Source organism: Micromys minutus, assembly GCF_963924665.1.
Source record: "Micromys minutus genome assembly, chromosome: 22".
Classification (NCBI taxonomy): Eukaryota; Metazoa; Chordata; class Mammalia; order Rodentia; family Muridae; genus Micromys; species Micromys minutus.
The window spans coordinates 242567-266911 of NC_137957.1; the positions used below are offsets into that span (position 1 = coordinate 242567).

General features: G+C 39.0%; 2 protein-coding genes across 2 annotated transcripts in view; both read left to right on the forward strand.

Annotated features, from left to right (window-relative positions):
* The window catches only part of LOC308435047 (uncharacterized protein), a 31283-nt gene extending 12957 nt beyond the window's left edge, over positions 1-18326 (forward strand). The window contains exons 2-5 of the mRNA XM_080935591.1: positions 959-1085; positions 13418-13574; positions 15617-15800; positions 18242-18326. Coding sequence (XP_080791717.1) covers positions 959-1085; positions 13418-13574; positions 15617-15800; positions 18242-18253 — 480 coding nt within the window. The 3' untranslated portion in view covers positions 18254-18326. The remainder of the gene's footprint in view (positions 1-958; positions 1086-13417; positions 13575-15616; positions 15801-18241) is intronic.
* Positions 1166-3776, forward strand: LOC308435024 (uncharacterized protein; the record flags this gene model as incomplete). The annotated part of the gene is made up of 3 exons (XM_080935565.1): positions 1166-1187; positions 1294-1354; positions 2026-3776. The coding sequence occupies 3 exons, from the start codon at positions 1166-1168 to the stop codon at positions 3740-3742; spliced, it is 1800 nt and encodes a 599-aa protein (XP_080791691.1). The 3' UTR covers positions 3743-3776.
* Positions 18327-24345: the final 6019 nt, after the last annotated feature.

The window sequence follows — 24345 nt, forward strand, 5'->3', positions numbered from 1 at the left end:
CCTATCTTTATGTAAGTTTTTGCTTTTTAAAAAATGTATCTGAGTCTTTTTTATATACATATATGGCTGTGCACAAACACAAGTACACAAATAAATGAATGTGTGCCACTTGTATGCCTGGTGTTCAGTGAAGTCAAAAGAGAACATTCAATTGTTTTGACCTGGAGTTATAAATGGTTGGGAGCCTCCAAATAAGTGTTGGGGTCTGATGTTCCCACTTGATCTTCAGTTGACCCATTTTTCCTCTCTGTGTTCCTTTCATTGCTGTTGATTTTTGTTTTGATTTTGGATCAATATATATTGGCTAATTTTTGAGATCTCTTTGATCTATCAGGAACTTATTACAAATGCATTACTATGTAAAAATATTATATTCTCCCTATGGTTTAAACTGGGTCACTCAAGTTTTTTGATAAATTAGTCTTAAACCGGAGTAAATTTTAACTTGTTGGAGAAATTTCAAGTGAGCTCTTGTGCTTTCTGTCTGCTATTTGTTTTTCTGAGACAGGGTCTCACTGTGTGCCTCTGGCTGTCATGGAAATAGTACACAACATAAGGCTGGCATAGCAGTCACTGAATTCACCAGTTTCTGCCTCCTAGACTTGACATTAAAAGTATGCATCACCATGTTCATCTTGTCAATCTTTCTTGAAGTTACTGATTTTGATACAGTTTTGCTATCGTATATTCAATAGTATTGATCTGCTTGAGTGTCTTTCTGTTTTAATCATTTTTCTTGAAATGCCATATGGAACTTAATGGGCCTAGAAATGAGAGGTGTGATCCTCCTTTTCTATTTACTTGTAAAATGACTTGTTGACTGTATTTGAGATTCTGTGATATGAAATAAGTGTGTAGAGCACCCAGAATGATATAAATATGTTCTCAGTGCAGTGTACATTTACATTACTGTCAGTCTCACTATTTTTATTATGTGCATGTGTGGGATTTTTTTTAGGCTGCACTGACCTATGAGGATGTGCATGTGAACTTCACTCGTGAGGAGTGGGCTCTGCTGGATCCCTCCCAGAAGAGTCTCTACAGAGATGTGATGCTGGAGACATGCAGGAACCTCACTGCTATAGGTAAGAATGGGAGTTTTCCCCTCACTTTCTAAACAAGGGTGTAAGTGTTTCTTGGTTATTGGTGTGCCACTGTTATTTCTATGGTGAAAGAGGAAGAATGTGGTAAATATAAATACTCAGACATGGTTTTCAGGTTCACCAGAAATATAACTTAAAATTTGTACAGTATCCAATAATATATCATAAATTTTCTGGTACTGTATTTTAGGGTACAGATTGGAATGCCACATTATTGAAGAACACTATCAAAGTTCTGGAAGACATGGGAGGTAATTTTCTTGTGTAAGCTGATACAAATGCATCACTGTAAAAATTTTAGGGAGGGGGGATGGGATTGGGGGAAAGGGGATAATATCTGAAATGTAAATACAAAGAATATCCAATAAAAATTTTTAAAAATCATGATGTTAATCTAATACTCTTTGACCTCTTTTGAATTAATGAAAGCGAAACTGAAAAAAATGAATGTACCTTGATGTTTTAATGAAAATCAACAGTGTGAATAAACATAGCTTTAAGTATACTGATGATTGGTGAATTTTCAAAAGACCATGTACTTGGATTTCAGGTAGCTGACCAGTGTTTGCAAGGCATTCCTCTAAGGAAAAACACAAATAATATCTTAACACATGATACCATTTAGTCATAAGAACAATGTTGTAGAACTATAAATCCATTTAGTTTTCATACTGTTCATAAAAGCATTGATTAGGGGAACAGTTATGTCTTTATAACCAAAGAGTCCATAGTAAAGCTAGTGTTACTCATATACTTATAGTGACTTTCCAAAGTTGAGTGAGAAGGAATAGTTATGAGAAGCAAGAAGGTTGTAATCATGGAGAAACCTTAAGCCTTATAGCACATATCTATGGGGTAGAAAAAGTTCACATGTATGAATGCAGTGTGAAAAGCCTTTTGTTTGTTATTTCTTCTTTAATAGATATAACATCTGTAATCGTGGATACAAGCCCTGTGAGAATAAGGGCCATGGAAAGAAGCAATGTACCTTTGCATGTAACAGTTTCCTTCAAACAAATGAAAGAATCTATACTGAAGAGAAACCCTATGAATGTAATCGATACAGTAAAGCCTTTGTAAATTTCCATAGTCTTCCAAAACATGAAAAAAAGCATCCTAGAGAAAAACCATACGAATGTAATCATTGTGGTAATGTCTTCGGAAGTCCCCGTTCTCTTCAAATATATCAAAGAACACATGTGGGTGAGAAACCTTATAATTGCAGAGAATGTGGTAAAACCTTTGTAAGTCATAGTTCTCAGATACACAAAATAATTCATACTGGAGAGAAACCTTATGAATGTTTGAAATGTGGTGATGCCTTTGAAAATGCTGATTATCTTAAAAATCATGATAAACATTATACTCTTGAAAAATTCTTTGAGTGTAGTCAATGTGGAAAAACCTTTGCAAATTGTAGTTATCTTTCAATACACAAAAGAGTTCACACTGGAAAGAAACCATATGAATGTACTCAATGTGGTAAAGCCTTTACAAGTCGAAGTTATCTCAAAATACATAAAAGCATTCATACTGGAGAGAAACCATATGAATGTAATCAATGTCATAAAGCCTTTGCAAATTTCTATAGTCTTCGACAACATGAAAAATATCATACTAGAGAAAAACCTTATGAATGTAGTCACTGTAGTAAAGCCTTTCCAAGTCCCAGTTCTCTTCAAGTACATGAAAGAACTCATACAGGAGAGAAACCCTATGATTGCAATGAATGTGGTAAAGCCTTTGTAAGTCACAGTTCTCTTCAGATACACAAAAGAGTTCATACTGGAGAGAAACCCTATGACTGTACTCTATGTGGAAAAGCCTTTGTAAATCGAAGTTATCTTGAAGTACACAAAAGAATTCACACTGGAGAAAAACCATATGAATGTAATCAATGCAGTAAAGCCTTTGCAAATTTCCGTAGTCTTCGACAACATGAAAAAAATCATACTAGAGTAAAACCCTATGAGTGTAATCAATGCAGTAAAGCCTTTGTAAGTCCTTGTCATCTTCAAATACACCTAAGAACTCACACAGGTGAGAAACCCTATGACTGTAATGAATGTGGTAAAGCATTTACTCGTCTCAGTAATCTTCAAGTACACAAAAGAATTCACACAGGACAAAAACCCTATTGTTGCAGTGAATGTGGTAAAGCATTTCCATGTCTCAGTAATCTTCAAATTCACGAAAGAACTCACACAGGTGAGAAACCTTATGAATGTAATCAGTGTGGTAAAGCCTTTGCAAGTCGTGCTAGTCTTCAATACCATGAAAAACATCACACTGGAGAGAAACCATATGGATGTAATAAGTGTGGTAAAGCCTTTGTAAGTCCCAGTCATCTTCAAATACACCAAAGAACTCACACAGGTGAGAAACCCTATGACTGTAATCAGTGTGGTAAAGCCTTTGCACGTCGCAGTAATCTTCAAATACACAAAAGAACTCACACTGGAGAGAAACCCTATGAATGTAATCAGTGTGATAAAGCCTTTGCAAGTCGTGCCAGTCTTCAATACCATGAAAAACATCACACTGGAGAGAAACCATATGGATGTACTCAATGTGGTAAAGTCTTTCTAAGTTGCCATTATCTTCAGATACACAAAAGAGCTCATGCAGGAAAAAAATAGTATGAATGTATTCAGTGTGGAAAAGCATTTGTATATGTTACTGGTCTTTGTAGTCACAAAAAAATGTGCTGGCAAAAAATCTTATGGTACTACTTGATGCAAAGATGAATGGAACGGAGTAACATAAGGCAACTTCTGGTCTTATGCACATTGTTTACTGTCTTTAGAGTTAGTAGTTACATCCCAATTAGGTTGAACATATGTCCATCCCAGGCCATGTAGGTGGCCATTCTTCTATGATTGTAGTAGAGACATCTGTTCTAGAGTCAATTAATCTTGTAAAGTTTTTCATCTTACATTTAAATATATTAATGTTTTAGGATTCTCCTTCAATAAAGTGCTTAAAGTTATAGTTTTATCTATGTTATTAAATCCTCTATCATGAATGAAGCACCACTGGTAATTTTTTCTGGCATCCAGGTAACTGAGAAAGGCAGTGGGGTCTGGCTTCAGCAATTGGGGCCAAAAGCTTCTGACTTTTGGTAATTTAACTCTTTCTTGATTTTCTGGGGCTAAAATCTGCTAGTGTCTGGCAAAATTTTTAACTCTTTCTCTGGGGCCAGAAGCTTCTGGCAGTAGGGAATTAAGAAGAAAAACTTAGTTAATTGAGCTCTTCTCCCTGACTTAGGGCCCCTTATTAGCCTGGTAAGAGTCAGAATTTAATTCTACATGAGCCAGAGAGAAAAGAAAGGAAAAAAAAATTCATCAGACATAGAGAGACATATGTACACTGGGTGAAGCAGAAAAGGGTTGCACCAACCTTTATTATTTTTTTGTAGAAAAGGTTCTCTAAGGAAAAGTTACTTCACAGATAAAATGTTACACAGAAGGGGAGTTGCAGAAGGATGTTGATGGTAAGTTCAAAGCAGTGTTGCATTTTATAAGCTCATTATTAAGTTAAAAGCAAGTTTCACATGGCTTAGGTTTATCAGTGCACACCTGTGGCTTCATCTAAGGAATGCAGCCTATACTTACCATCCTGTGATGAGGGGGCACATTCTGTTATTGATTCCAACTTTATTCCTTTTTTTAAATGGCAAAATAAGTAAAACTATCTCCTTAAACATTTTTCCTAGAATTATTTGAATCAAACTAGGCATTCTAAAAAGTCACTAATTCTTCTCAACAGTATTAGTTCATGAAAGTTCATCTTCATGTTAACCTGCAGGAAGTTTGCCCAGGTATCATTAGGCTATGTAATCGTGGCAGGAAAGAGATATCAGCAGCAAGAAGCAATCCTCACATGAAGTCTTTCAGACCTTGCATCACAGAGTAATCCATTGCAGGCATACAGGATGGTGGGCCATATCTACAAAACTCATTTCCTTGCCATAGCCTTTCCTAGGTGGCTTCTGTCAAAGTGTGAGGATCTGTCATTCACAAAGAATGATACCCCAGCCTCAAACTATGCAGCAGCAAAGAGCATTTATTTTGTAGAACCAGCATGTAAGCGTCTACCTCACTTCAGGATGGAAGACAGAGGTGTGGCTTTGCAGAGTCAGTTAAAAGCCTGTTAGGGTGGGAGTAGGTGACTGGCTTTTCTTCCAGGGGTATGACAGCTTTTGTGATTGGTTAAGGCTCTGGGGATTTTGGGGAAAATTTTGCTAGTTATATTTGGCTCAAGTTAGGTGATGGGGCAGCTTCTGACAGCTCCTGTCCAGCTGCATGATGGGTGTTTTTTTTTTTGTTTGTTTGTTTGTTTGTTTGTTTGTTTGTTTGTTTGTTTTTTCTGGAATTTACTTGTTTTGGATTTTTCCAGTTCTGGTAGACAGAAATTTAGGCCAGTTTTCCAAACTGACAGTTCGAAGCCTTTCATGGAGTCAGCCTGGCTCTAGCTAACTCAGTCCTCTCAAAAGCACTTTTCCCATGACAACAATTTCACTGCCTAATCATTAATATGACTCCTACATGAACAATGCTTCCTTTCATGAGTAAACTACTGTGACTAAATAAAAATCCAACTGTTTCTGCTAGGACAAGTCCACAATTTCCTGTGTATAACTAAAACGTATATTTAAGAGGGATATGGCAGCATCTTTAGAGCAAGAAATGTCAATAACAGCACTGCGTGTGTGTGCGTGTGTGTGTGTGTGGGTGTGTGTGTGTGTGTGTGTGTGTGTGCGCGCGCGAGTGTACCACCTTGTAATAAAGAATAGATTGATTACAATCTGAAGCTAGCACAGATGTTAGTGCTTTGGGACTTAACCCTTTTATTTCTGTGGGGCATGAAGTGAGTGGCCTCAGTTCATCTCCCAGCTCTTGGTTGATATTGATATAGTTGCTAGACCATTCATAGCTGTCCTTACATGTAGATTGGCATTTCTTAGCCCAGTGTTTTCCTGTATTTAGGGCATAAGCCATGAACTCTGATTCTAAGTATTCATTTGGTATAAGGGCAATTTATAGTTTCTTTAAGAGGCCAGGTTGGCTGCAATTGAAACATTTTGCAGACACATGTCTTTGAACAGTACAGATTTCTAAAGCAGATACTTTTGTTCTATGTTTAGGTCTCAATATTTTTTACATAATTTAGAAAGTCTATAACATTTCCAGCCAGTCTTTGGCAATCTTCACTGGTGTTATGGTTCCTTCATCCAAGGAATTGGCACTATTAGAAGGTATAGTCCTGTTGGAGTATAGTCACCTTGTAGGAATAGGTGTGTCACTGTTGGTGTGGGTTTTAAGACTCACCCTAGCTGCCTAGAAGCCAAGATTCTGCTAGCAGCCTTCAGATGAAGATGTAGAGCTCTCAGCTGCACCTGCACTCTGCCTGTTTGGATGCTACAATGCTCCCACCTTGGTGATAATGGACTGAACCTCTGAACCTGTAAGCTAGCCCCAATTAAATGTCCTTGTAAGAGTTGCCTTGGTTATGCTGTCTGTTCACAATGCTGAAATCCTAAAACAATTAGCATTATCAAAATTCCACTGTTTTAATAATAAGTCTTGAGTTTTATCCTATTTTATTTTTCAATAGCGTTTTTTGAGCCTCACTATATAATCAGCATAAAGCTCAGAGGAACCTTGTTTGATTTGTATAAAAGAGCTGATGTCAGGTTGGCAGAACCTTTTTCCCTGGACATGTTAGGAGAATGTTGGTAGAAGGTTTGAGGAACATAGCAATGTAATCTTGAAAGTTCTTGGAAATTGATTATGTAAAGTCCAAGCAACACATGCTTTCCTGTACCTAATTGTTTGATTATTGAAAAGATAAATAAAAGAAGTCCTTTCTGAGAGAAAACAGAGGCTGTGATCAACATAACCCTGCGTGTGTCTCCATTCTTGGTTCTTCAACTTCACTGCTCCTCAAGATCTGAACTGCACTAGAACTGGACTCCAGCGTCAGCTGGTGTATCAGTTTTATCCAGGCAGCCTTGGCTATGCCTCTGACATGTGGGAGCGCAGCAGGAGCTTTATTATACAGCTGATAATCTATGGGTACCTATCACAGTTCCCTGTGACCATTTCATATACAACATTTCCAGGATTACCTTTTGGTTCTAGTTGTCAAAATTTTTCATGAGCTTCTTTTGTAAGCCACATTTAGCATTCAAGAGATTGGGAAGGGCTAACAACCATATTAGCAAATGTGTGAAAATCATATGGCAGCCAATGTGTGTTATTGCTCCAGACAGAAAGATGTAAGAGTATGAAGCAGTAGACCATAAGAAACAAACGTCTTTTTAAAATCTTTAATTATATCCATATCTAATCCCTGATACACATCTGATTTGTCAAAATTATATAGGGAATATCAAGTATACATCAAAATGCCTGGGAAGAACTGGTAAACAATTCCTTTTTTCTGCCATGACACAAGCTTCAGAGTCATTTTCAGGCAATAGAGATACATATTTAAAGGAGGATTCAATAAAGGTACTCAGGTTACCGTCAATTGACATAGTTGTCAATTATGTCATTTTTACCTTTAATTTTGCCTAAATGGGGGCAATCTCCCTTCTTGAATCAATTTAAAACTTTGAAAATTCCATTCTTCTGCTGCCTCTTCCCTACCTTCATCAGACTTGAGACATTTAGGTAAGCTTCCCTCTGCCTAACCTCTAACCCAGGGGGACCTCCATTCTCCTGCCTCCTTTCCTACACCTCTAACAGATTCCTGAACCATACAGGTAAGCTTCTCTTTGTCCACCTACCTTCCTGCTCTCTGGGCCAAGCCAAGGTGCCCTGAGTAGCCTGCTATCCCAGGGAGACCCCCATTCTCCTGCCATGTCTCTATTTACCTTCATCAGACCCGAGGCCTCTGAATCATAGAAACTGGAACTGGAAAGCCTGGAACCATACAGCCCAAGATAGCCATCAGAGGCCTTTTAAACCAGTGCCATCTTGGCTTTTTCTTTTCCCAATACTTACTACAACAAGAACATCCAGGTATCAAAACCATTCAGATGGCTAAAGGCCCTTGAAAGAACACAATTTAAAAAAAAAAAAAAAAAAAAAAAAAGGAAATAAGACAGTTCCAAAGCACAACTACCCCACTACAGCAAGCCGTGGATATCCTAACATAACTGAAACACACAAAAATGACCCTAAATTCAATCGTATAAAGATGATAGAGGCCTTTAAAGAGAAAATAAATAAGTCCCTTAAGAAATAGAGAAATACACAGACAGAGGTCTTTAAAGAGGAAATAAATCTCTTAAAATCATACAGGAAAATACAATTAAATAGGTGAAGGAGATAAATAAAACTAGGCAAGACCTGAAAGGGGAAATAGAAGCAACAAAGAAAATATAAACAGAAAATCCTGGAGGTTAAAAACATTGGGAAGAGTACCAACAGATGCAAGGATCACCAACAGAATACAGGAGATAGAAGAAAGAATCTCTGATGTAGAAGAGCCAATACAAGAAATTAATAAAGTAATCAAAATAGGAAATCTAAAAATTTTCTGGCACAAAACATCCAGGAAATCTCAGATATGAAAAAAAAAACTACTCAGCTATTGAAAATGAGTTTATGAAATTCATAGGCAAATGGATGGAACTCAGGCAATGAGGAAGACAAACCAGAAGGCTCAGAAGATATATTGAGCCACCTGACCCTCCAGTGGCCAGTCACTATTCATCAAGAGCACAAAAGAGACAGGAACCCTTGGCCAGCCTGCTCCTCACCACCTTGTTTGACAGTCCATTGCTTACCTGCAAAGAATTTATATACAGATGAATAGTTTTGCCTCCACAAATACTTGAAAATCTGATGTTACAATGCCTTTTTGTCTGTCAATTCTAGGGGCCTGTTTGGACATGTAGAATGATGGCCTGCTGTATTAGATATTTGGTGGAAGCACTGTGAAATAACAGAGTGCTTTTTTACAATAAGTTTATAGCTATCATCATTTAAGATGTTTCATGAGCAAGTGAACTTACATATGAAAGAGTACATTCCTGCGCATGCGTGTGCGAGCGCACGCGCGCACGCACACACACACACACACACATACACAAGCCCATACACACCCATAAAAAGATTACTGTATTCCAACACCTTTCCTTCAGATGGAGAAAGAAATGTGTACAAAGCTCTGAGACTCAGCCATGCTCTGCTGCCTAGTCCTATTTTTTTCCTCTTTGGGGGCATTTTCTATGCAGAGACTCACTGATCCTACAGGTAACTTAGAAGGTCTATACAGCTAAGCTGGAAAACACAAAACCAGCTTTGAAGTTTTGTGTTTTGAAGATAGAGAGTTCAAAGAGAAGACTCTAGCAAGCTCCAAGTTGACCATCATAGTCTCCTCCCCAAACCTACCTTGGCCAGACAGCACCAGAGGAAGCCAGTAACCCATTGTCATTATTCAGTAACTTTTTTAACACATTTCAGTACATATGATAGTGAAAGAGGCTAGTGAATTAACCTGGAATGATTTTTCTGAAAAGCAGCATTGTGCACAACTATGAGAGGGAATCTGTCCAGAAACAAAGGCATGCCCATGATATCCTCAGCAGCACAGTGTCAGCAGAGGGTTGCACTGTAAGATCTTATGCATCCTTACAGTGAGGGCAATGAAATAAACCAGAAATTTCCAGGGGATTATCTTTGTGCAGGGAAAACAAAAAAGTCTATATTTTATTTTTTAAAAGACCTACGTGGCTTAACCTCTGTATTTATTTCCAAATATGTTTATCACAAATCAACAAAAATGTAAAAAATGCAGAGAAAGCCATTGTGTGCTTCCACTGTGAGCAATTAAACATTGTAGCAATTAGTTGAGGCCAAACAAGACAAGAAGCTGTACCTAGGAGGACACAGGGGATGCAAAGTCTGATGTCTAGCCAGCTTAACCAAAGCAGGGAATTTCAAGGTTAGTGAGAGGCCAGGGTTCTAAGGACTAAGCCAGAGAGTAACTGGACCAAACTAAATGTCATTAAGTGACCTCCCAACCCACCCACATTGGCACATACATTTATATCACACAAACACACACACACACACACACACACACAGAGAGAGGGGGGGGAGGGAGGGAGGGAGGGAAGGAGGGAGGGAGGGAGGGAGAAAAATCATGAATGAATAGTAGACTGAAGAGACCAATCTGGTAAAGGAACACCTGAATTTAATGTGGAGAAGATGTGGAGAAAGAGGAACATTCCTCCATTGTTGATAGTATTATAAACTGGTACAACCACTCTGGTATGCACTCACTTATAAGCAGATACCACCACCCCCCCAAAAAAAAGCTCAGAATACTTAAGAAACCATCCACAGAACTTATGAAACTCAAAAAGAAGGAAGATCAGAATGTGGATGTCTCAGTCCTTTTTAGAAGGGAGAAAAAAACGGGAGGAAATACAAGGTCAAATAGAGGAATAGGGACTGAAGAAAAGATCTACAAAGACTGCCTTACCTGGAGAACCACCGCATATGCAGCCACCAAACCCAAGCACTATTGCTGATGCCAAGAAGTGTTTACTGGCAGGAACCAGACACGAATATTTCCTCAGAGGCTCTCCCAGAGACATGTAGATACAGATGGGGATGCTTGCAGCTAAACATCAGACTGAACTTGGGGGACCCCAATGAAAAAGCTAGAGAAAGGACTGAAAGAGTTGAAGGTTTTGCACCCTCATGGGAAGAACACCATCAACAGCCGAGGCACTGAGGTGGAGAAATGACTGGGAGAGGGAGCACCTTCATAGAAGCAAGTTGAGGGGGAGGAGGAAGGGGAGTGGGAGGGAAAGAGTATAACATTTAAAATGTAAATACAAAGAATAACCAATAAAATTGGGGAAAAAAAGAAAATTTCTGAATGCTGAGATTAAAGGTGTGTGCCAACTCTGACAAGCTTCATTGGTATTTCTAATGAACAAACAAAAATCTTGTAACAGTTCTAGCAGTTGTAATAGAGTTTTGAGGTACTGTGTGCTGCTTCCTTTCACCAGAAACTCTGAGGTTTCTGGCCTGTACCAATGAAACTAAGAGAAGCCTAGTTGACCTTCCTGATGCCATGCCATGATTCTGCAGCAACCCTTTCCTAAATTAAAAGGAGCCTCTAAGGAGTAGGCCCCTTGGTGGTACATCCAGAATCTTTCAGAGTAAGAAATGAGCCAGTCAACATTAGTGAAAGAGGAAAGGAAAAGTCACATTGAAAAATATGTGCCCTAAATGAAAAGAAAGACCCCAACTTCTAAGACATCAACAATCTCTTCCTATAATTTTTTAGCTTTACATAGTGATACTTGCAACTACAGGTGGTAGTCAAAAGCAGAGTTCTTCCCAGAAAGAACATACATGATTTTTCAATCTTACATCTGTGAGGTAGGTGGCATTATAGCACAGATTCAACCAACCCAGTATAAGAATGCAGAAGCCATTGATGGCAATGCCAAATGGACTCCCTCTTGAAGTTATAGACCCATTAAAATTGAGGTTAAAACTAAGCTCAGGCCACTCCACTCCCTGCCCATTCTCCTGATTCTTATGTTTGCTATGAGGAGAGTATCTTGGGACAACTCCAACATCCTCTTGCCTGGACTTGTGAGCTCATAAAGATAGATATTGGAGAAGAGATGGCTATGTGGATACCTTATAATAACACACAGTCCAGGATGACCTTTGCTCACTGATGCCCACTTTAAGTGACTGTTTATAGTTGGGAACAGAAGGATGTCCAAGATAATATTTTAAAGAAGAAACAAAAAGTTTATAATTTTGTATTTGTTCTGTAGTTGATCCCCAATGTTCCCAAGAAAAAGTTTTCATTACAAAAAATAAGATGATAAACCATAGATTTTTTTTTGAAACACATGAATATGTATATGGAAACAAGTAATACACAGTAAGCAAATATTATCCAGGTTTTATACAATTAAATATATAGGAAAAAAGTATTGGCCTCTAGGAAACAGAGAAAACCTGGGAAAATGCACTGTATGTCATATGCATTGTCTCGCGTGAACTTATTATTGAGAAAAGTTGTCCTCATCTATGGTCCCTAGAAATTCTAAAATTCTAAAAAACTCTCTTACTCATGTCAGGGTCCTAGCCAACTCTCCCCATGTAAAGCATTCATGACTTCCAATGAAGCGGAGAGTTATCTCTAGCTTTGGAAGGAAAGGTTGCCAAAGGGTATTCCCTGGGTCGAATGTGAGGCTGCAGAAAAGTACCCCACAAAAATTGATCAGTTTGGGAGAGCTATTTAGCAGGTAGGCCATGGCAGTTCCCAGGGACATCATCAGTAACCCCTTTCTTAGACATTCTCTTGTATCTAGGAGAACACCAGAATCTTCTGTGATGTCACCACTGTGGTGACATCAACAGCCTGTGGAATATTCCTTCAGTGCCTTTTGTGTTCACAAGCAGGCATGTTTTCCTGGCTGCACAGGCTAGTTCAGAAGGAAGATCAAGGAGAGAACAGACAGAGGCAGAAGGAAGCTGACCTTCTGTCTTATTGTAAAAATGAAAAAGTGAAATCATTCTGGGGAAAGCACAGTGAGTCCTGGGCAGAGGTGGGGAACTTCCTGGAAGAGGTAGGCTTGAGCTGGGCTTTCCAGGAGTAGTCCTTACAGGATGGAGCCTTGGAATTTCTTCATGGCAGACCAAGTGTCAAGAATTTCTGATGATTAGTTTGACAGAAACCCAGAAACTGACAAGCCTGCAGCTACTTTTCTAGGAGCTCTTTAATTTCCTTTTGAGTGGCAAAGAATGCTAGGAGGAGGCAATGTGAGAATAACAGTGTGTCCCTTCGTAGTAGGGAGCTGAAGCACTTCATCCTCTAGATTACTGTAGGTTACATGAGTAAGTTCTGATGATGAGAACAGAAAAGGGTGCTCCCCTGGTCATATATAGATGTCTCAAACACCTTGGGCTTGAACACACATGATTAGTGCTTGATGGTACTAAGCACTATGAACCCCAGGATTTACCTACACCACATTTGATATGAGATGACAATGTCTGTAAATCTTTATGTCTGAGGCAGCTTATGGATTTCAGGGCAAGGGGACTGTAATAGGGACAGTTGCATACATATGGAGATGGTGGCGGGAAAGAGAGACATAGCTTAGCAGCCCAGCTTGAAGATATGTTTTTTTTAATTTCAGGGATTCACCCTAACTTTAGCTCTTTTTCTTCCTCTGCCTTCTTCTTAGAGCTCAGAATGGTCTCCTCTGCCCCTGGGCCATCAAATGTGCAAATTCACTTATGTTTATCTATCTACAGGGTCTGCAAGGAAGGCATCATCCCAAAATTACACCAGTAAGGAGGAGCAGTTGAGAAAATTGGAAGAACTGAAAGTAGCCATTCAGAAGATGACTTGTGAGAGGGATGAACTTTGTCAAATCCTTAGCCTCTACAATTATAATGATTTGAACTACAGGTATTCATTTGTGCCCAGTATCCTGTTGACTGTATTGTACCTTCTCTATTAAAACAAGATTTCCTCACATCAAAGGAGTGTGTCACCTCTCATCTAGGATTTTAAGAAGCCTTGGCAGGTGATGGCTTGTGAAATAAACTAGGTGCCATATGCTTATGTCCAAACTCTTTTACACTCAACCTTGAAGTGTTTGCAGTCTGGTTGGGTCTGTCACCAGCTGGAAGGACCTGGTCACACTTGCTGCCTCTCAGTGTGAGAATAAATTCCTGCAGGTCATGACCGCTTTATGCTGATTTTGTTCATGATACACTGATTCTATGGCACCTCCTTGGATTTTTTGGCATTGTTATTTTTTTATGTTTGTGGGTGTGTTGGTGTGTATGTATGTGAATATATTTGTGTGTGTTTTGTTCAGCATCCTGGGGCCTGGCTTTTGTTGGGACCTGTGGATTTGTCTGATGCACAGATGGCAAGTCATGATAGTGATGAGTCCATGGAGGCCTACACTGATCAACAGAGAGCTTTCTCCATGTGTTTACCTTAGTGGCACATAGGAATCTTCTAGAGGATAAGGTATTATAAAGCCTCTTCCCTGTAAGACTAGCTATGTCCTCTGGAAATTCATGGAATAATAGGAACCAAGGATAAAGACATCCTGCAAAAAAAACAAGAGAAATGTGATCAGAACTATCGGTTGGACCAAAGACAGTGGCATAGAATGGTAGAAACTTCTTACAGAACTAGTCTCTTCCTTCAGGATTACCTGGGGGAGTTCTTGAACTTCATCTCTTTCCATTCGGTCCCCTACCTCTGCTGTCCTGTGCCCTGTGTTTAACTTAAGCACTACTAACCCCAGAAAGCTCTGAACACCCCAGAAACAACTCACAGACTGTGTGAAGTTCAAGAAAAGAAAAAGAAAAGAAAAAAACCATTATGTTTATTCATTACACACCAAGAAAACTTTGACTAATTCCAGGTTACATCCTGTTTTACATGTACTTTATGCTCATTGTAACTAGTAAGATCTTAATGCACACTATCAAACCTTAAAAAAAACCCAAGCAATGACAAAAATTTATTCGTATACTTTTATGCAAAATGCTTAAAATTTTACATTTATCTTTGTTTTTTAAATAAAGTTCTTCAATAAAAAAAGACCCAGTTTGATGGAGCAAGGGTGTGTCATATACTGGGCCAGGGTAGTAGAGGATACAGCCTGATTTCACATAGTTCTTGAATCCTGAGTTCAGAGTTATTTGTTCCTTCACCCATGCTCTAATACAGACCAAATGCTGAGTTCCACTTTCTTAAATCACAGCCTGAGATGAAAATGATGGACATAGAGAAAATGACCCAGTTGATAATTAATGCCATAAAGAAGTTCAAGGAGATAACAGAAGAGAACAATTTATACCAGTGAGTCCTACAGAGTTGAGACCCCAGCACTAGGGAGGGAATACTTCTGTCCTGCTAGACCATTGAACATATATCTATACTGTCTGCCTCTTAACAGGAAACCTGCCTGGAGGCACGGGTCTTGCATTTTTACCTCTTGAACTCAGTTGACTTACATGTGAAGAGTGTATAAGAACAATATTTATTCTTCAAAATTTAGGATCCTCTGGACAGAAAAGTTATGCATCATGATGGGAATATCAATCAACCCTGAACTTCTAGGGCTGTGACAGGAGATTTAAAATTTTGAGATCCATGAGAAACACATGGAAAGATTATAACTTTTGAGTTTTCTCTCATCTCTCAGATGGGATTTGCTGATGGTTTTAGTATACCAGGATCACGTGCTCCCATACAGTCTATTTCCTCTTCCTTCATGCACATAAACCTTCTTAGTGTCAGGATTTTCAGAAGTACTTTGATTCATGTGTAATGGGGCTCTGGATTTGACCAGCCTCTAATTGGTGCTGTGTCTCTAATTGGGGATGTCTAGGGATCATGTCCCTTGCAGGGATGATGGTACTTGGAAGATTAGCAGGCAAATGGATGCTGGCTGGGATTTACCATTTTTTTTCTTTGTTGTTCAGCATGAGGTACTGCCACCTCCTAAGTAAATGTACTCAACTGAAGAATGAAGTAAGAACCTTGCAGAACGAGAACAGAAAATTGCTGCTGGAGCAGAGTGAACTGCAAGCATCCATTGAGGAGGCAAGGAGGTTCTGTGAGGAGGCCAGAAAGAACACCTCTGTACAAAGAGCCAAGCAGCAGCAGGTAGGATTGGGTATCAGGGGAATGCTGTCTTCATGTCTAACCATAAACATACACAAATCCATTGCAATTGTACTCCAATTTATCCAGGCACTGACCTATGTCTCACCCAACACTACATGCCATTAGATTTGAAGGCTATGTGGGAGCCCCTCTTTAGAATAGCACAGAGCTTTGAAGGATGAAGTAAAGGCCTGTAGCTCATTTTCTTTACAGGTATCATGTGAGTTCAGGAAGAAAGTAGCTTGCAAGGATAAGAGCTACTGAAAATGCCAAATAAATGGTTCTCATTGTCCTCTTTTGGTGGGTTTGTTCTTTCTCCCCTCTTTTCTCTGTATGTCAAGATGCTTTGTGTATCTTGGGTCACTCTGACAGAGCCTGAGTAGCAGCTTGTCAGTCTTGTTATCTTGAATGCTACTGGAGAGTTGGCCTTGTCTCTGAAGCTTGTCCCTCCTGTGGGCCTGTGGGCTTAGGAGTTAGAGTGCTCCTGGGTGCTCAGCTCTCTGGGGGCATGTTGTGGGTCCAAATGATAGTGGGACAGTTCTAGCGATGGTTGCAGATGGAGAACAAAAGGTATGTTGCTTTATTTTCTTTCCGCTGTAACTACATTAAGTCTTTTAGCATCATCCCGATTATTATTATTAATTATAGTTACTATTTTTTTAAGAACTCTTACTTGTGTAAGCAGGTTGTTAGTTTCAGGTTTGTTATATTCATACTTTATTTTCCCTTAGAATTTTAATGACCAATGAGAAGGATGCAGCGGGTACTGAGGGGATGGAGAAGGAGCAGGGCATTTACAACGCTGGGATCCTGTTGTCTAGGCATTTCTTAGGCACTGCAGATATGGGCTCACAAATGCATCTTTGCATTCAGATGACATATACTGTTTGTAAAATCAGAATTACCTTTGTTCTTGTTTTTTCTTTGAGATATGAAGTAGTTGTTCCTTCTTGGGGCAAACATTATTTTCATAGTTTTTTTTTTTTTTCAGCACTTTACTTTTACTTTGAATCTTTTAAGATGACTTCCTTGTGATGTACAAACTGCGATTCCTCATGCTCATACTGAATCTCCTTTACAGTCTTGACAGCAGGTTGATTCAAACTTAGGGATCTCTGAGTGAGCATGCAGTGAAACCACAAAACTGAACACATTCATGTGTAGAAAGAAGAAAACTCATGTGGAAGTTCAAAACTGCCATGATCATATTTCACAGGACAGAGAGAATAGCAAAATGGCAAAGTCATTTCTTGCCTGTTATAGACAGAGTGGAGGTAGCTGCTGGCAGGAGTATGTAAGCTGAGCAGATTGGTACACTTACAGTAGCAGCGGGGAAGTGAGTAATGTCAAGAGAAGGGTCAAATACAAATAACTCAGGTCTTCCAGAGTGATCAGGCAAAGGAGATCTGAAGAAATTTCTTGGTTTGTGACATGAGACAGCCACTGACTATTTGTAAGACCCCAGTTTAGGGTAATTATCATTTCATAAAAGATTAGTAATACAGGAAGTATGTATGACTCTCCAGAAGTAGAGGGTAAGGTGAGACATAAAAAAGAAGTAAAGAAAACCTCGAGAATTATGTTTCTTGAAACCCAGCAAGAATAGTTTATATTCTGATGATGAAAACATCAAGAGAGAGTGAGTGCAGGTGAAATGGAGAGGGATTAACAAGGAGGCCCCAATCATAAGACTGCTTAACGTTTTAGTACCAAAAGTTAGCACCACAACAGAATGCACCTCAAGATGTCCAGAGTATCCTTGAATAATTGTATAAAGTATACAGAAACAGTAGAAATAAAATGTGGAAATGTCAAATATATAACAAAGTTACAATAAGAGAAATATAAAACACATCAAAACAATAAAATTAGGAAGACAATATAGATTTTCTTATGTAATATATATACATATATTATCACATACATTAACAACATTAATAAAATATAACAATCAAATTAGATTTTTGTGTTTGAAAAAAATGAAATCAAAGACATCAACTTTTACTCACTGAGTAGAAACACAGTATATACACTATGTGCATGATGGCCAGAAAAATAGGAATCTTTCTGGTCATCATTTATGGCAATGTAAAAGTAACTTATGCTTTACAAACCACAAATGCCAGATGTCCCAGCATCTTTCCTGAAGATGAAAAAAAAATTTAATAAAAAAAGGGGGTAATCTCGCTTTAATATCCCGCATAAAAGGATACTATTTTAATATTAAATAAAACTTTGCAGTTAATAAAAACACACTTCACTTTTTTTTTACCCTAAATTCTCTCTTGTTTGGCCCCTCAGTCTCTTGATTCCTTCTAGTTGAGAGGTCCTTCAATTCATAGGCATTCTCTTTCAGAGAAGTCTCAAATTTTCTGCCCTCCCTTCTAGAGTAAATTGTCCCTTTTTATCTGTATTTAATCATGTGCTTTGTCTTCTTACAGGATGTTGTATAACTGTTTAAGCAGTTTCAGGACCATGCATCCTAGTGCATTTATATCAGATTGAATGGGATTATCGTTTCAATGACTGCAGATGATCTCCAGAGAACACTGAAATAAAATAACAAGGAAAAAGTTTAAGAACATGGATTCTTTGTCTGTTTCTTTGACAAGAAAAAAGAAAAGACCTGGAAAATCCCTAAGAATCTGAGTGTGATATGAGACATAGTACAAAGTCTATTGTCACAGAGTCTAATTGTGAAACAACTTAGAATACTAACAAAGAGGAAACAAATCGAGTCCATCCTGAAGCAGGGGAGTCAATAAACTATCCAGAGACCAATGGTGGGACAAGAAAATGGAAGGGAAGAGTGGTAGTTTGTCAGATCTTGAAGTCAGCCTTTGCTCATACAGGGAAGGGGGAGATGGCTCTATAATTAAAGATCCTGAGAGCACACACTGAGCTGTCATCTTTAAACTCTCCATTACATTGTAGGAACAACTGCACTTGATAAAGTTGCTTACATGCCCTTTACCCCTAGCACTTCTCACTCTGCTGTGTGTCATGGTGGCAGATTTTCTCAGGGGTTCTTATTTTGAGCTGTTATGACACTGTCTTGCTTTTCTGCCTGGTTGTTATCATCTCAACTAAGTCACCCTCATCTACTACAAGACCCCTAGTTGAAATTTAAGCCTCACTGTGAGGTAGCAAGAGAGTGGAAACAATCTATGATGTTACAGATGAAGCTTTTGGAAGGCAATGTGGGTTGGATGATGTCATCAGAATAAATTCCAATGTGTCTATGGTATGATCTAGTCAAATTCCTGGCCTATCCATTCTTCCTTCTATAGATTTGTGGGATGTTCTTTTTCTTGTAGTCATTAACTAAAACAAAATATAATGATCTACCCAGACATGGGACTAAAACCTAATGTCCTAGTCCCTCTGTGTAAACCAGCTTCTTACCTGGAGACTGAAGTTTAACTTTCTGAAGAATTGCACAGGACTTCTCACAGGGCTGTATCACTTACTACCACCAGCAAAATCTAAGGCCCAACTTTTCATGAAGCCAATTTTAACTCAATGTGAACCCGTATGGAATACAAGCAGTGACTGAGTGCTGTAGGTACAGTGCATTAAACTGTCCTGGGCCTCACGTGGCTAAAATTGAACACACACACACATATGCAAAAAAAAACATACAGTTGTGTATATGAGCATAGAGAGAAGCAAAAGAAGAGACACAGACTCACAATCTCTCATAAAAGTATCCACACCCACAAAACCCCACATAGGCACATATATCTACACATACTTAACATGGGTACACACGTGCTCTCCCACACCTGCACTTAAGCATGTATGTGCATACATGTGCATTTATATACACAAAGCATATTGTACAAAGACCTACACACATGCCAGGCACGCAGGCATATATACACACACACATGCAGATTCATATGTACATAAACACACATAGAGGGAGACTAACACCCACACACATAGTACCACAGAAATACATAAGAACACACCACAAATAAAAGCACTCACAGCAACAACAACACACACAGAGAGAGACACAGCCACACAATCCCTCCATTACCCTGAAATGCCAGAGAGAAGACTGGCTTGTTGCAGTAACCTTTCTGCTGCAGGAGGAGGTACTGGGTCCTCTGATATGTCTAAGGTTCTTAGACTCAGCCAGGCTCTGCTGCCCTGGCTTGAAAGTTATTTCCCTTCCCAGGATTTTTTTTCATCCTGAGACTCTCTGGTCCTAGATTTAAGTTACACCTCTGCACAGCAAAGCTGGAGCACACAAGAACAAGCCTTTAAGAAGGGCTCCTAACAAAGCCTCTAGCTAACTCCAAGTTGACGCATCATAGACCTCTCACATAACCTACCTCCAGCAACGTTTCAATGGATTACAGCACATAAATATGAAAACAGCAACCAGGTCAGTCAGTAGTGCCCTACAGTTCTCTTCTGAAATGCAGTACTGTACAAGTCTGAGAGGGAATCCACTCATTTTCCATTTGCCCAGGGCTTTCCCCATTGCAAGCTGCTTCCACCTAGGAACTCACACACCTGAAAAACAAATGACCCACAGTCTCCGGACCTCACTCACTCAAAGCTGTGCCTATTCCTTAAGTACCTGCATAGCAGCATGACTACCATAATGACATGTAGGTGATATGTGACAGTCTCATGTTCAATAGACTTCAGCTTCTAGTATAGCAGGAGGGTTTGCTTGTCAATCAACCAGCTTCTTCCACGAAGCTAACACCCCAGAAAGGCTTGATAATGACAGAAATGAACAGTTGGACGGGATTTTACGTGGGTGGGTGGAAGTAGGTATATTGCAGTGTGTGTGTGTGTGTGTGTGTGTCTGTGTGTGTGTGTGTGTGTGTGTGTGAGTGTGTGTGTGTGAGTGTGTGTGTTTAGACTGGCAGAAAGCCTGCTTCCACCGTCTCAGCCTACCTGATACTACTTTGCCCAGAGGTCCCAAACTTTCTAATGGGACTCCACATTCTCCTGACCTCTTCACAGGACTCTTCCAGCAAAATCTGCTCCTCTTGCAGGTTTATTTTCTACCATCTCAACATGTCCACTTCTTACTTTCTGAAGATGGCTGTGGAAGGTGCCCAGCGCCAAAAACTGTGAGCCTCAGGCAGCTTCCATCTGCCACTTGCACTTCCAAGTACTACTGCAAACTCTGAAAGGTTCATGGTTCTTAGACAGGGCCAGACTGGGGCCCACAGTCACCATTATAGCATCTTCAAGAGCCAGACCAAGTCCAGAGAAAAGCCAAATCCTAGAAGATTCACAATACTTCTGAATATTCTAATACCAAAAGTATCAAAGTACCCTTAAGAACTAAGTGTTGCTCCCACCTGATTTTAACTGTCCATGGTATCGGTAAAACATCAGTAGAGAGAGCACAAACATCATCTTTTTTTGTTGATGGTTTTTGTTTTTTTTTTTAACTTTATTTTAAAAAACGAAGATAAAAGAAAAAAATTTAAACATTTTTGCATAAATGTATACAAATACAATGTGTCAGTGCTTGGCTTTTTTTTTTTCTTTTTTTTTTTTTTTAAGGTTTGATACTCTGCATTAAGGTCTTACTATTTAAAATGAGCAAAAAGTACATGTAAAACAGGGTGTAACCCGGAATTAGTCAACATTTTCTTGGTGTGTAAGGATTGAGCATGACGTTTTTTTCTTTGTTTTGTTTTCTTTTCTTTTCTTTTTTTCTTGAGCTTCACACAGTCTGTGAGTTGTTTCTGGGGCAGTCCGAGCCTCTGGGGTTAGCATCCCACTATCAGTGACTGCATATTATGTCTGTTCTTTTGTGACTGGGTTATCTCACTCAGGATGATATTCTCTAGATGCAGCCATTTTCTTAAGAATTTGGTTAAATCATTGTTTCTGATGGCTGAGTAGTATTCCATTGTGTAAATGTACCACAATTATTGTATCCATTCATCTACTGAAGGACATCTGGGGTTCTTTCCAGCTGCTGGCTATTATAAATAGAGCTGCTATGAACATTGTGGTGCATGTATCTTTGTTGTATATTAAAGTGTCTCTGGGGTATATGCCCAGAAGTGGAATAGCTGGATCTTCAGGTAGTACAATGTCCAATTTTCTGAGGTATCGCCAGACTGATTTCCAGAGTGGTGGTATCAGTTTACAACCCCACCAACAGTGGAGAAGTGTTCCTCTTTCTCTACAACCTCGCCAGCATCTATTGTCATCTGAGTTTGGATCTTGGCCAATCTGACTGGTGTGAGGTGGAATCTCAGGGTTGTTTTGATTTGCATTTCCCTGATGGCTAAGGATGTTGAGCACTTCCTTAGATGTTTCTCAGCCATTCGATATTCCTCAATTGAGAACGTTTTCTTTAGCTCTGTACCCCATTTTTTAATAGGGTTGTTTGAGTCTTTGTTGCCTAACTTTTTGAGTTCTTTGTATACCTTGGATATTACGCCTCTATCTGATGTGGAGTTGGTAAAGATCTTTTCCCATTCTGTTGGCCTCCGTTTTGTTTTCTTGACAATGTCCTTAGCCTTACAGAAACTTTGCAATCTCATTAAGTCCCATTTGTTAATCTTTGACCTTAGAGCTTGAGCCATTGCTGTTTTGTTCGAAAAATTTTCTCCTGTGCCTATGTGTTCTAAGGTTTTCCCTACTTTCTCATCTAATAGTTTCAGTGTGTCTGGTTTAATGTGGAGATCTTATTTCCACTTACACTTGAGCTTTGTACAAGGAGATAAGAAAAGGTCTATGTTCATTCTTTTGCATGCTGAGTACCGGTTGGACCAGCACCATTTGTTGAATAGGCTGTCCTTTTTTTATTCAATGTTTACGGGTCCTTTGTCAAAAATCAGGTGACCATATACGTGAGGGCTCATTTCTGGATCTTCTATTCTATTCCATTGATCCATGTGCCTATTTTGGTACCAGTACCATGCAGTTTTCAGCACAATTGCCTTGTAATATAACTTGAGGTCAGGAATAGTGATTCCCGCAGATGTTTTCTTGTTGTTGAGGATGGATTTCGCTATTCTAGGTCTTTTGTTATTCCATATGAAATTGCACATTGGTCTTTCCAAGTCAATGAAGAACTGGGTTGGAATTTTGATGGGATTGCATTGAATTTGTAGATTGCTTTTGGTAAGATGGCCATTTTTAAAATGTTGATCCTTCCAATGCATGAGCATGGGAGATCTTTCCATTTTCTGAGACCTTCCTCGATTTCCTTCTTTAGAGGTTTGAAGTTCTTGTCATACAGGTCCTTCACTTGCTTAGTTAGAGTAACACCAAGGTATTTCATAGTTTTTGTGACTATTGTGTAGGGTATCTTATCCCTAATTTCTTTCTCCACATGTTTGTCTTTTGAGTATAGGAAGGCTACTGATTTGTTTGAGTTAATTTTGTATCCAGCCACTTTGCTGAACTTGTTTATCAGCTGTAGGAGTTCTCTGGTGGAATTTTTGGGGTCACTCAAGTACACTATCATGTCATCTGCAAAGAGTGATGTTTTTACCTCTTACTTTCCGATTTGGATCCCCTTGATCTCCTTTTGCTGTCTAATTGCTCCAGCCAGGACTTCCAGTACTATGTTGAATAGGTAGGGGGAGAGTGGGCAGCCTTGTCTAGTCCCTGATTTTAGTGGGATTGCTTCAAGTTTCCCACCGTTAAGTTTGATGTTGGCTGTTGGTTTGCTGTATATTGCTTTTATTATGTTTAAGTATGGACCTTGGATTCCTGTTCTTTCCAAGACTTTTAACATGAAGGGGTGTTGGATTTTGTCAAATGCTTTCTCAGCATCTAGTGAGATGACCATGTGATTTTGTTCTTTCAGTTTGTTTATATGGTGGATTGCATTGATGGATTTCCTTATATTAAACCATCTCTGCATCCCAGGGATGAAGCCTACTTGGTCATGGTGAATGATTGTTTTGATGTGTTCCTGGATTCGGTTTGCAAGGATTTTGTTGAGTATTTTGCATCAATGTTCATAAGTGAGATTGTTCTTAAGTTCTCTTTCCTTGTAGGGTCTTTGTGTGGTTTAGGAATGAGGGTTATTGTAGCCTCAAAAAATGAGTTAGGTTAGGGTAATATTCCATCTGATTCTATCTTGTGGAATAGTTTGGAGAGTATTGGTGTTATGTCCGCAATAAATGTCTGATAAAATTCTGCACTGAACCCTTCTGGACCTGGGCTTTTTTTGGTTGGGAGGCTTTTGATGACTTCTTCTATTTCTTTACGTGTTATGGGATTATTTAGATGGTTTACTTGGTCCTGGTTTAACTTTAGGATCTTGTATCTGTCTAGGAATTCATCCATTTCCTCCAGATTTTCCAACTTTGTGGAGTATAAGTTTTTGTAGTAGGATCTGATGATTTCTTGAATTTCCTCTGTTTTAGTTGTTATTTCTGCACTTTCCTTTCTGATTTTGTTAATTTGTATACTCCCTCTTTGCCCTCTAGTTAGTCTGGCTAGAGGTTTATCAATCTTGTTGATTTTCTCAAAGAACCAGCTCTTGGTTTTGTTGATTTTTTTAATGGTTCTTTTAGTTTGCATTTGGTCTATTTCT